At 39.1% G+C, this 13,394-nt stretch overlaps 1 protein-coding gene across 1 annotated transcript; it reads left to right on the top strand.

Moving 5' to 3' along the window:
• The first annotated feature begins 2,208 nt into the window (after positions 1-2,208).
• On the top strand, positions 2,209-8,348 carry TMEM70 (transmembrane protein 70). The gene is made up of 3 exons (XM_032470286.1): positions 2,209-2,558; positions 3,766-3,871; positions 7,815-8,348. Exons 1-3 carry the CDS (start codon positions 2,349-2,351, stop codon positions 8,270-8,272), a joined length of 774 nt encoding a protein of 257 aa, XP_032326177.1. The 5' UTR covers positions 2,209-2,348; the 3' UTR covers positions 8,273-8,348.
• Positions 8,349-13,394: the final 5,046 nt, after the last annotated feature.

Here is a 13,394-nt window from a genome sequence, read left to right as displayed (position 1 = left end):
CCTCAATAACCCACACCTCTGTAACCAAAATCTCAAGAAGCATCATTTTTAATGTCTGTGTAGAATTACATTGTCCAACTGTACCATGATTCACTTAAGTATTTCCTTAAATCTTGGATATTGACTTTATTACCATTTTAAAATCATTATAAGTAATACTGTGTTCAGTATCTACAGAAATCTTTGACCATGTTTCTGTTTCTTTAGAATATGAACATTTTTAAAGATCTTGTTATCTATTAACAAATTCTTTCCCCAAAAGATTCTCCTAGTATTTGCTCCAAACCAGTAATGTATGAAGAAGATTTAGTGTTCTTATCAAAATAGTACCTCTACCAAAAAATTTCTTTTCTTTTTTTCCATCATGCCATTATGACCTTAAGCTCACCTTAATGGAGGGAAAGGGGACTGGTGGATTGGGAGGGAAGACAACTAAAAAACAAACAAAAATTACATACAGTAATGGTGTCCATATATTCTACAAGTGATACCCAGTTTCATTTTCGCCATCAGCCTCCATCTTTAAAGGGAAATTCCTAGATGACATGAATGGGGAATCAAGGTTTAATTTATAAACAGCCTTAGTATCATTCTAAAATCCCATTCAAGTAGTTTATATTCAACAAATGTCTCTAAATTACTAGAACTACGAAATCTATTTAACCATGAATAACAATTCCATATAAATCAATAGCACAGAGTTTTCAGAATGAGATCTCATTTTAGCTATTTAGAAACCTTGATAAGTAGACCAAATGTTAATATTTTCATTTGCTTTCAGTTTCCATAGGAAGAAACTAAGCTGAACAGAAGATAAAAATTCAGGTTGTCTCAACATATTGTAGAAGTAACCATACAAGGAGGCCATTAGACTGAGATGGCTCTGATGCCTTGGTAAAGCAACCAAACCCTAAGCTGGACTTAATTCCTGTAAACGCCTCCAGGGTAGGAACACTAACCACAAACAGCCAACTAGATTTTCTCAAATAATGCAACAGCATAAGCTATAACCAATCAAATAATATATTTGTTTTGCATGTGCATCTTCTCTATAAAAACCTTGCCCTAGATCTTGTCAGTGGAGTACCCCTAACCACTCCCAGTTTGGTGCCTGATTTGAATAAATTTTTGCTCAAATGAACTAAAAATTTTTAACATGCCTCACTTTATGTTTTTAAAAATATTAAAGGAAAACAGTTTACATGAACAGAAAAATTTAAATACATACCAGTATATAATAATGTACAATTGATGTTTGTAATATGAATTATACTAAAACAAGAATTTTTAAAAGTGGAAGATAACTTTAAGAAAGTGAAGTTACCCATAAAGAAGTAGCATAATTTTATCCTTCTGGATACTCAGAAAAAGACAGGATTTGGAGTTGCGATGGTGATACTATTTTAGACTATTAGTTTGCTCCTCTCCTGTGCAAATAACATTTTGAGTAAAAACACAATTCTGAAATAGTAAACAAAAGTGTGTCTTTACTAGTTGGGTGCTCATCCTTCAGTCTCAGCTGAACCTGAAGCCTTTGTACAGTATAAGGCGAAAAAAATTGTTGTTTCTTGGGTTTCTGTAACATTTTGTAAGTTGGTATATTTTAGTTATATTACAGCATTATATTTTAGCTTATTTTTAGGTGTTTCCTTCACTATGTAAGCACTGTGGATTTCCAATTTCATTCACTACCTTTGTATCCGCTGCTTCCAACTTAGTCTTGGCAATAGGCGAGGCGCTCGATACCTCTTTAACGAATAATGAACGAAAGCGTATATGAATCAGAATGATGTCTGAAGACAAATTTGACAACTATCAACATTATATGAATGAATTCCCTTTATGTTCTACCAACCCATTAGTTGGATTAAATTAACCATTCATTTTTGTTCAAACGTAAAATGTATTATTCCTCTGTGCCAATAGGTTAGAATGATTTTCCGCAAAGAAAATAGTTTTTCTGGGCCTAGAAGATGATGCCCAAGAGAATGAAAGATTTAACCCTGGCTTCCAGGCTTTGTCCTTCGCGCATGGCTTCTCCCCTCTGTCCTCCCACACTGTTGTAAAGAGCTGCAGACTCAGACGAGAGCAAACGCGCGCACGCTGGGCGTCTGCGGATCCCCGCAGCGATGCTCGGGAGGGGCTCAGAGCCTAAGCGGCAAGGAACGCACGCCCCTGGGCAGGTTGCGAGCGGGCTGCACATCTGCGCACGCGCGGGGGGCCTAGGCGGCCCGCTGGCCTTCTGGGTGCGGCGCGTGCGCCGCTCGTCCCGGCCGCGGTCTACTGAGGAGACTCAGGGTGTCTCGCTACTGCCGCAGTGCGGTCCGTCGTCCCTTATCACGCGCGGGATGCTGCTCCTGGCGTTAGGCGGTCCGTGGGCGGCCGGACTGCGGCTCGGGGGGAAGAAGACGGCGCCGTGGGCGGCCACCGCGCTTCGAGGCCCCAGGGCGGCCCTCTCGTGGGCGGCCTCCTGTAGCGGCTTCTCAGGGCCGATTGGCGGCTGGGGCGCGGGGCTGCGGGGAGTCGCGCCGCTTCTCCCGCGTCCCGTGCGAGTGCAGGTCGGCCGTCCGAGGGCTTGCGGACTGGAGTAAGGGTGTGGGGCGGGAGTGGCATCCGGCCTGGGGAGCCCGTGCTCTCAGGCAGCTCCTCCTGGCCTGCCTGGCGCCTCTAGTGCGGAAGGAGCCTTTTGCGGGGCCCGCAGAGGGAGCAGGCCGCTGGTCCTGGGGTGCACAGCACCCGAGAGTCCAGCGGTGCCCGCTGTAAAGTGGTTATTTTCTGGGCAGTTTCGGTCACTCTACAAGTGGTTGCAAATCCAGCAGGTTTGTGAGGAGTCTGCTGATTTTCTTTTCTATCCTTGAGCGGAAGCTCGGAATGGTTAATTTGCGACGAAATTAGAGGCATCACGTGGAGATTGAATCTGAAAGAACTCAGAGAACCTGGTTTTGAATTTTTTTTTTTTATTAAGTGGCTCTATTTTTAGGAATTCCTTTGCTCCCTGGAAAAAGGGGGTGGACATGTTAATCCTTCTCATTTTTAATCTGAATAAATTGTCTTCTAATCCTGCCCCATAAAACATCAGGATTATCAACGTGGTTGAAATTTGGAAGAAAGGCCAACACGGGAATTGGAATCTAATTAAATGTCAGCATAAAGGAATTAGGGATGCCTTTTACATTTTGAAGAGTGTGTGTTGTGAAAGTCATTTTCAGAGGTTTGGGGAACTCTTGTTCTTGTGAAATTTGAAGTAGGATTTCAAGTAAAATATTTTTTTACGAGGAACAAGGGATGAATACAAGGCCTTTGGGGGAAAGAGCCATTCTTTTTAAAAAATACTAGCTATAGTATAAATATTTTAGAGGTATTAAAAACGGTCAGGACTTCAAACAATCTGAACTTGCAGTGGTTTACTTACATAATTTTTTTTTGACAGTCAAGTGAGAGTGACGTGGAATAAAAGAAACTGTCCCATTAGCTTTTACTTGTTTAAGGCCACTTTATCTAAAAAGCTGCTAGCTGGGATGCAAACCTGGGTCTTCCAACTCCAGTTCAGCGCGTGTCCATTTGAGAATTAAGGAAACCCATTCTGTTACTCAGTTTTAATTTTTTTTTTAGCTCTTTAAATTATTTGGGAGAATTCTTTAAATCACCCCATGTGATAAGTTCTCTTTTAGTCTTAATTATATTATTAAAAATAAAAAAAGTTAAAAGTTGATCTAAAATGCAATTTATTATGTAGTCACCTTATAATGGTCTCTGTTCTAATAGGTACCTGTTTATTGGCATGGATGTGTTCGATGTTTACATACACAACATGAAAAAGCAGAAGATGGAAGGCTGATTTATACTGGGAATCTGGCCCGAACAGTATTTGGTGGGTAATCGGAAGTGAGGATATTTCCCCCTTTTTTTTTTGCCTTTTAGTGTAAAAACGTTCTTAGCATGTAGTGTTTATTATTTTAGCACCTTGTAATTATAACACATGAGGAGAAAATACAATTTTTTTTCTTGTGGCCTGTTGAGAGAAGATTTAGAGGCTGAGACCTTTGCATTTTTAGGAGATTTTTAAAAGGTTTTTTGAAGACTCTTATGACTGATCTTATACCTGGGCACTAAAGATTTCATCACCTCTTGGGATGTTTAGCAACAAAACAACTGAAAGTGTCTATTTATGTAATGTTTGTGGATGTCCAGAGAAAAAGTGTGGACGAGTACCTCTTAAGAATTATTTTGGGCAAGTAGACACTTCTCTCTATTTTTAAGTTGGCAGTTAAAATGAGTATGTAGTACCTTTATAATTAAAAAATATATTAATTTTATATTTTTTAGGTCATTTTAGAGTTTTCAGCAAACATGTTTGTTTAGTTGCTTTTCCAGGTGGTAGGGAGTTATCGTAGAGATGGAAAAGACTGTATAAAATAGCTAATAAGTTTAAAGCTCTTTCTTTAGATTGTAATTCAGTATTTAGTGTGGAATAATTCAGTAGGAAAGGTCAGAAGAATTTAGATATGTGATAGTCAAGTTCTGGAGGTTGTATTTCATTTTAATAACCCTTAAAAATAAGTATAACCCGAAATATCTGGAGGACTACTTTATAGTTGGCCACAAGATTTCAGCGCCCCATTTGTGTGTGTGTTTTTGATCATGTTGGTGTCAACTGATTGTCTAAAATTTACTCTGGAAATCTGTAAGTTCTCAACTTTATGGCATTAAAATAGACTGTGTTTAAAATACAGTTTAAGCTATTTAAAACTTTCTGGGAGTAAGGGCTGATTATAATCACTATTCAGAGGAGTTCTGAAGTTACTGGAATAATCATTCTTGGATGGTAGAAATTTCTTCAGGAGTCAATACATGAGTGGCCATTGAGCCTGAGTCACACCTCTGGCTTGGGATACCTGGACTGATGTTACTGAGATGTGTTAACAGTGACCCTCATTGTTCCCCTTCTGAACACAGACACCATTCCTTCAGACGAAGGGAAGACTTATTAATTTGTTTCACGTTTCCACTTGACTTCATGCTGGAAAGAAGAGAATGTAAATAGGAACTAATTTTGGTGTGGGTAGGATGTAACGTTTGTGGAAGAGCATAGCTCTCCATGGTATTCAAATGTCTAGAATTGTAACTTGTAGAATTAAATCTTTGAGTTCTTTCAATATTATGATAATAGAAAGTCACTCTATATATTTATCAGGGATTAATTTTTTTGTATGTAGAAATTGAGGGAGAAACATTTTTTCCATGTAAAACTGAGTGAGAGACCATTAACATAGAGGTACCGTTTCTGTAGATTCTTTAAACTACCAGATGGCTCCAGTTTAAAGACATTTGAAGGGCCTTTTAGTTGACAGTTCTTGTTAATTTTGCAGCAAGTAATTACTCATGTCATGGTATTCCCATTTTAAGATGAGTAGAATTTGAATATGAAGAGGTGTGAGTGAAGGGCATCCCGGCTGTGGAAGTAGTATGAGCAAAGGCATCAAGATGGAAAAGCCCAGAATATGTTTAGAAAATAGCAATTACTTCAGTCCAAGCAAAATAAAGTATGTGTGCGTGTTAGTTTCCTAGGGCACTTGTGTTAAATTTCCACCAACTTGGTGGCTTAAAACAGTAAAAATTTATTCCCATAGTTCTGAAGCCTGGAAGTCTGAAATCAAGGGGTTGGCACAGCCATGCTCTCTGAAGCCTCTAGGAAAGAATTCTTCCTTGCCTCTTCCAGCTTCTGGTGGCTCCCAACAGTCCTTTGTGTTCCTTGGCTTGTAGCTGCAGAACTCGTCTCTGCCTTCTGCTTCACACGGCCTTCTCTGTGTCTCTGTTTGTCCTGTTCTGTCCCTTTAAGGATACTCTCATTGAGTGTAGAGCCCACCCTAATCCAGTATGACCTTATCTCAACTTTTGGTTGTCTGCAAAGACCCTTTTTCCAAATAAGGTCGCATTCTGAGGTTCTGGCTGGACGTAAATTTGGGGAGGACACTATTTAACCCACTTCAGTGTAACAGAAGTAATGGGGAAAAAAGAGGTAGTTGGACGGGCTGAGGAGGCTTTTATATAGAAGGCAGCTTGGTCCCCATTTATCCCATGTGTACTGCTGTTACAGCAAATACCTGTGGGAGGAAAGAAGGAATTACTTTTTAAATTGCTGGTGCAAGATAATTAAGCCTTCAGCCAACAGCAGTGTATGAGAGTGTCTGCTTTGTTATTGCCTCACCAACAGAGTATGATGTCAAACTTTTGGTTTTGCCAGTTTAGGGGAAAAACTCTCTCACTGGTTTTAATTGCATGTTTCTCATGATTGGGGTGTAGCATCAGTTCATCTGTTGAAGTTCATTTTGTTTCCTCGGACTGTCTGCTTATATTCTCTTGCATGTTTGCATATTAGGTTGTTATCTTTTTCTTCACATACGCTAGAAACCTTTTATATATTGAGGATATTAACCCTTTGTGATGTAAGTTGCAAATATTTTTTCTCATTTGCCTCTTTTACTCTGTTTATGGTATTTATGTCCATGTATGTTTTAAAAATCAGATTTGTTAGTTTTTCCCCTTGATTGCCTCTGTATTTTGAGTCACAATTAGAAGAGTTTTCCCATTCTCAGGTTATAAGGGACTTCATGGATGTTTTCTTCTTATACCTCTCAGGATTATTTGGAATTTCCCTGATTTATAGTATGGGAAGTAGACTGAATTTTATCTTCTCCATTTGGCCATCCAGTTGTCCCAACACCACTAGTTTTGGAGTATATCTTTATTTGATGCTAAATTTTCATGTGCAGTTGGATGGTTACTAAATTTTCCATTTAGTTCCATTAATCTGTTTATTTGTGCACCAGAACCACGCTATTTTAATTATAACTCTAGGTTTTAGTATCAACCCTTCCCTTTTTTTTTCCGCTTCCTTTGTTTTTCCAAATTTACTTTATAATCGACTTGTCTACTAGGATCTCAACTCATCTTTTTCCAAACAGATGGTATTAGATCATGTTAAACGTACACATTCAAACTAAGAAAAGTTACATTTTTAAGTCATTTATTTATTGTGGTAAAATACACGTAATGTAAAATACCATTTTGACCTTTTTAAAGTGTATAGTCCAGAAGTCATTGACTTTTAATCTTTCTAATGTGATAGGTAAAAATATGTCACTTGAATGTCTTTCCATGGTAAAGGAGTTGAATACCTTTCCTATATGTTTCTTAATCACTGGGGTTATTTTTTTTTTTTGGTAATTTGCTGTTTTAATCCCTGGCACCTTGATAAAGTTAGCCCCATATTTGAACATTTTATGTTAGATCTGTGGAAGGGCTTGTTAATAGAGTTTTATTTGATAATCTGCTGACTGAACTAACTTTCATAGTATTCATAAGGATCTTTGAGTAATATTAAGTCTTTTATTGGGAACTGAGGTAGAAGCCAGTCAGCCCGAAAGCAGATTTCTCACCTGGAGAGGCAGTGCATTTTAGTGGCCAGCAGCCTGGACTGTAGCATCAGATTGCCTGGGCTTGCAGCCCAACACAGCCACTAGGTAGTTCTGTGACATTGAGCAAGTGCCTCATTTTTCTCATCTCTTAAATGGGACAGATCATAATGATAATTACGTATCTCTCTCAATGGGACTTTTTTGTAGATTTTATGAATAAAACATGTGAAGTGCTTAAAGCAGAAACTGGAATATAATAAGCACTATGTATGTGTTTTGATTTTGTTTGTTGTTGTTTTGTTTGATGACGATATGGTAGAAAGGTAGAAGAATTAATTGGATTGTTTCTTGTATCAGTTAAAGGTATTAATTCTCTCCCATTTTCCCCCTATTTAGGTGTGAAATGTTTCTCTTACTCTACAAGTGTGATCAGCCTTGCATTTCTCCCGTACATTTTTGCACAAAATAATATTATATTTGGAAGTGTGCCTTTGCAAATCTTATTCTACAGCATCATAGGAAGCTTTACCGTGATCACTCCAGTACTACTTCACTTTATTACCAAAGGCTATGTCATTCGGTTGTACCATGAGGCCACAACAGACACTTACAAAGCCATTACTTACAATGTGGTGCTTTTAGAAACAAGCACAGTGTTTCACCAAAATGATGTGAGGATTCCCAACAGTGCACATGTGTTTACCACATTTTATGCCAAAACAAAATCTTTGTTAGTTAATCCAGCGCTCTTTCCAAACCCTGAAGACTATAACCATCTCATGGGTTATGACAAACCATTCACTTTTGATATGGAAGAAGCCAGTGAAAAGAAACAGCTTAAAGAAGAGAAATGAGCCTGTTGTTTTTATGTTTGTGCTTAAATGTGATGTATGTTCCAATGCATAATAATAAAATTGCTTTTGCTTTTGATTTATGTTAGTGACTGTTAAAAAATAATCTGAAATTGTATCAAAAAGAACTTTAACTTTTCAGAGAATTATGTTCCTTTATAATAAAGTAAGTTATGTTTGAAAAACAAAACGTGATATTCTACCATTCTTGTTTTTAAAAGGTGTGAAAATAGATGTATTTGCTGACATACGCTTTTATACTTTTATATTGTAAGTGTGGTTGCCTCTCAGCTGGGGATTAGATGTTAGAAGCAAATGGGAGAGTTATTTTTCCTCTGTGTTTGGATTTTCCTAAGGATATAGACATTACCTTTTCTCACATTAAAAACTCTTTAAAAGTTCACAAATTATGGAAAGCAGTGTTAATCTGCTTCCTTTGGTTCAGAACACAGGCTGTTGTTTAACTTCTCTGGTTGTCCATAATAAGGATTTCCATTAGAGTGTGTGTCCAGTAGAGTGTGGTTAGCTGTTGGAGAAAGAAAGGGTGACCTGTGTTGTGTTGTTTTCAGTGGTCCCATTTGTCCCTCCACGTCCACTCCTCTGGTACACCCTGTCACAGTAGAAAAATCGTCTGTACTGAATAGATGGATAGTACGTTTTGTAAAGTAGCAGTCTCTGAGCTATCAAGGCATTTTAAGATTTTTACTTCTAATTGTAGAGAGAAAGTTGGTTCTTGGTAAGGATTTTCAGCCAGGATCAAAAGGCCTCAACTCATGCTATTTAGTTGAGTAGATACTGGTGACGTCTTAGAGTGTGCCCAGCAGTGCTAGTTGCCAGAGTCATGGTTAAGAACAAAAGACCCAGTCTGTGTGGAGCTGCCTAACGTCTCCCATCACCTGCCACAGTGGTCAGTATAACCTAATCTTTATGGCGTGCTGTGTGCGGGGGAGGTTGATGGAGACCCGGCTCTACGCAACCGCCTAATGTCTCCTACCGCCTCCCATGATGGTTCATATCTTTTTGGTTTGCCTGTGTGTGAGAGAGGCTGATGGAGGAGCAGTAGGAGATCACTAGTTCCCAGGGGGAAGGATCAAGTCTGAAGCTACTAGAGGCTTATGGGAGGCAGCTTAAGACAGAGCAGTGCACATCTCTCTCAGACCCAGAGCCTGCCTTCTGCTAGGATCAGCCAGCTTGTGATCGAAGTAGAGGGCCGGCTCCGTTGTCAGAAAGATGAACAAGCTGACGCCTTCTCTGTCCTCAGCTTGGGCCTCTGCCTGCCTGCTCTTCTGTCCTCTGTCCCCTAGACATACATCTGTTGCTGTTTTAGCAGTTAATGTGATTTGCATCTTTCTAGGAAAAGATTATTCCATAATCAAATACTCATCAAATCATTAGATAAGACAGGAAAAAAAAACCAACCAAAAAACAGCGTTGTTAACGTCTTGAAGTTTTTTCCCAAGGGTCATCTCTCATGACTTGATTTGAGTACATACATCTCTTTCATTAAATGTCCTGTATCCGTGTAACCATTTTTGTCACCTGTGCAGTGGAGTGAAAAGCCATTTTTTATTAGTATCAGAATAATTCCTCAGAAGACAACTTGGTGGTTTTGGGAAAAGAAAAGAGGCTTAAAAGTCCACGTGAGAAAGATGACTTCTCAAGGGCATGCTCTGGAGTGAGACCAAGATGTAGAGAAGGATCAGCGTGCATAGGATAACATGATGGTCACTGAAATAAGTCAGAAACAACTCCAACTAAGGTAAGGAGAAATACACGCACGTCTCCCATGCCACTTCAGTACCCTCTCCCTGGCAGAGTAACCTTGGAAAGATTGAGAAGGTGATGAGTCTAACTATACGGAAAGGACATTGAGTCAGTTATGTGAGTCTCAAAAGGCAAGGAGATCCAACCCGACATCTGGGTTACATCAGATAATAGACCCTTTGACAATAAAATGTAATCTTTTTCTTCATATAGATTTCCAAAGGCTTCAGCTTTTGGAAGCAAAAGTAACAAAACGGCTGTTAGGTTCTGAATGACAGCCTTAGTGTGGACACATTTGTTAGGTAAAATTCTGATTTTTTTCACAACAACATGACTCTTACCTGAATTCAACAATTACCAATATGTGGTCAATATTGTTTCATCTAGACCCCAACCAATTGCCCTCTACTTTATTTTGGAAGCAAATCCCAGGCATCATATTTCTTTCTTAAATACTTAGTTTTGTAACTCTACAAGATAAGGACTTAAAAATATATAACTACAATACATTATAATATCTAAACTGCCCCTACCTCAATGTTACCAAATATCCAGTCTATTCAAATTTCCAATTGTTTTATAATTTTTTCTCCACAATTTTGTTTGGATTAAGATCTAAGTAAAGTTCCCACCTTTTTCACACCAATTTTTGAAATGCCTTTTAAGACTTCTCTAGTCTATGGGCCCCTCCATTTCTTTCACTTTCCCCTTTGCAAGCCATCTGTTGAAGAAACTGGTTTTGATCCTTTATGTGTTTTCATGGTCTAGATATTCTGATTGTATCTCCAAGTTGTAATTGAACATGTTTCTCTGTCTATTGTATTTCCTATAAATTGGTAGTTGGACGTGCAGCTTCATCACATTGAGGTTTAGTTATTTTGGACAAGACTGATTCATAGCAGATGTGTTTGTATTAGTTACCTATCATTGCATAACTAATTGCCCCTGAAACTTAGTGGTGTAAAACATCAACAAACATTTGTAACATTGCACCGTGTTTGTTGGTCAGGTAGTCGAGAATGGCTTAGCTGAGTGGGTGTGGCTGAGGTTCTGTCATGGGACTGCAGTTAAGATATTAGCTGGTGTTGCTGTCATCTGAAGGCTGGACGGGGGGCAGCCGGAACTGCTTCCAGAGTCTCATTCACATGACTGATAAATTGGTACTGGCCTTTTGGGAGGAGGCCTTAATTTCTTACCACATGGATCTCTCTTTACGGCTACTTGTTTCCTCCAGAGCAGTCGATCCAGGAAAGCAAGGTAGAGGGCACTATGTTTTTTATAATCTACCTTGGAAGTTGCACATTGTCGTTGTGCATTATTTTCTTAGTTACACAGTCACCTGTCTTCATTGCTGAGGGGAGCTAGACAAGGATTTGCATACCAAGAAGTAAGGATCATTGGGAGTCATCTTGGAGGTTGGCTCCCACAGTGTTCATCCATCAAGAGGTACACAATGTCTTTCTGTCTCTCTGTGATATTAGCAACCATTGATGCTCAGTGCCCAAGTTCACTAATTCATTAGATGCTGTGAAATGGTTATATTCTATTATTCCTTGTTCATGTATTAGCTGAAATACTCCTAAAGGTAGAGAAAAGAGTACGAGAAGGCAAAGGAAATTTGCCTGTCTCTACTATTTGGTTACCAGTAGTTCAGTTTACTATAGAAAAGTCAGGACAAATGCTTAATTCTTTCTGTTTATCAGTTTTCGAAATAGAGCTGGTTTCCTAGCATCATCTGATGATTAATTAGACTTTAAAAAAATTATGAGCTCATGAATTTAAATATATTTGATGTATTTCAATTAATTGCTGCTACTATCTTATTAACATTCATATAGTCTGTAGGTTGGCTGAATAATGGTCCCCCAGAATGTTCATGCCTGGAAGATGTAAATATTACCTTATATGGCAAAAGGAATTTTATAGATGGATCTTGAGTTGGGGAAATTTTCCTGGATCATCCAAATGGGTCAGTGTAATCACAGTGTCCTTATAAGAGGGAGGCAGGGGATCAGGGGAGAAGGCAATGTGATGTTGGATGTGGAGATGGGAGTGCTGAACTTTAAAGACGGAGGAATGCCAAGTTTGCAGCTCTCAAGCTGAAAAAGGCAGGCAAACAGATTTGTCCCCCAGAAGAACCAGTTATGTGGACACTTTGATTTTTAACCCGTTGAGTTCATTTGTACTGTTTTAAAGCATTAAGTTTGTGGTGGTTTGTTACAGCAGCAATAGAAAACCCATCTTTGGTCAATGGGACTGTCCTGAAACTGGGGATCTAATATCTTGTTCTAGGCTCATCTCATACATTTGTTGCCTGAGACCTGGAAATGGCAATTTCTCTAGGGTCTTTGTTCCTTTTAGTGGGAAATGGTGTTTTGAGACCACTAGAAGCATTCATGGATTTTTCTTCTCCCCACTGGCCCCCCACCTTTTAAAATATATTTTAAAATTGTGGTAAAAACATATAAAATTAACCATCTTAATCAATTCTAAGCATACAGTTCAGTAATGTTAACTATATTTACATTGCGGTGGAACAACTCTCTAGAACTTTTTTGGGCGGGAGTGGGTTTACTTGTTTATTCATTTTTAGAGGAGGTACTGGGGATTGAACGCAGGACCTCATGCATGCTAAGCATGTGCTCTATGTCTTGAGCTGTACCCTCCCACCTAGAACTTTTTTACCTTGCAAACCTGAAACTCAATACCCCTTGAACAGACCCCCATTTCCCTACCACCCTTACCCCCCATGGATTTTTACCTTTTAAAAAATTGGGAAGTAGTACAATTCTTCAGTAAAAACTTTTGCGAATATGTTTATTTTCTTCTAAACTTGTAGATTTTAAGGTCCTGACTCCATGCCATTTTTGGCTACTAACCCTGAACTATGTCCCCTAATGGATTTCAGATAGCCAAGCACCTAAAGGATAAACATCTTCTCTAAAACAGAGTAATAGTTTTGAAATGAAATACATTTCAGACATGAAATAATGACCATTTCACTATTACAGCTCAAAGTATTCCCTGGACCCAGAGTTTGCCAGAATGAGTGCATTCTCAAGCCTGGTGGGACCTCTGCCCACAAAGCAGAACTACAGCTAGTGCCCTGTGTCTGGGGATTCATCCAGCTGGGCTCTACCCGTTAGCTGAACCAGTTGCTGAGCAGAAACAGTTTGCATGAGACTGTTCAGTTCAGATCTGTAGGTGTGGCTCTCTGGGCCATGAGACTTGTGTCAAGAACCTGTGGGACACACTCATATGCGAGCCCAGTGGCCTCTGTTGCTGGCCACTGAGGAATCCCAAGGCTCATCGGACATTGTTTCAAAATCACTGCATTAACTGATCTCTAAGACCTAGCCAG

This window comes from Camelus ferus, chromosome 29 (assembly GCF_009834535.1).
Source record: "Camelus ferus isolate YT-003-E chromosome 29, BCGSAC_Cfer_1.0, whole genome shotgun sequence".
Taxonomy (NCBI): Eukaryota; Metazoa; Chordata; class Mammalia; order Artiodactyla; family Camelidae; genus Camelus; species Camelus ferus.
The sequence above is the reverse complement of the archived record's forward strand: the minus strand, read 5'-3'. Positions and strand labels throughout refer to the sequence as shown.

Coding starts and splice junctions, on each gene's coding strand:
- TMEM70 (XM_032470286.1), top strand. CDS start 2,349: ATGCTGCTCCTGGCGTTAGGCGGTCCGTGGGCGGCCGGACTGCGGCTC. Junction 2,559..3,765: donor CGCGTCCCGTGCGAGTGCAG/GTCGGCCGTCCG, acceptor CTGTTCTAATAG/GTACCTGTTTATTGGCATGG. Junction 3,872..7,814: donor TCTGGCCCGAACAGTATTTG/GTGGGTAATCGG, acceptor CCCCCTATTTAG/GTGTGAAATGTTTCTCTTAC.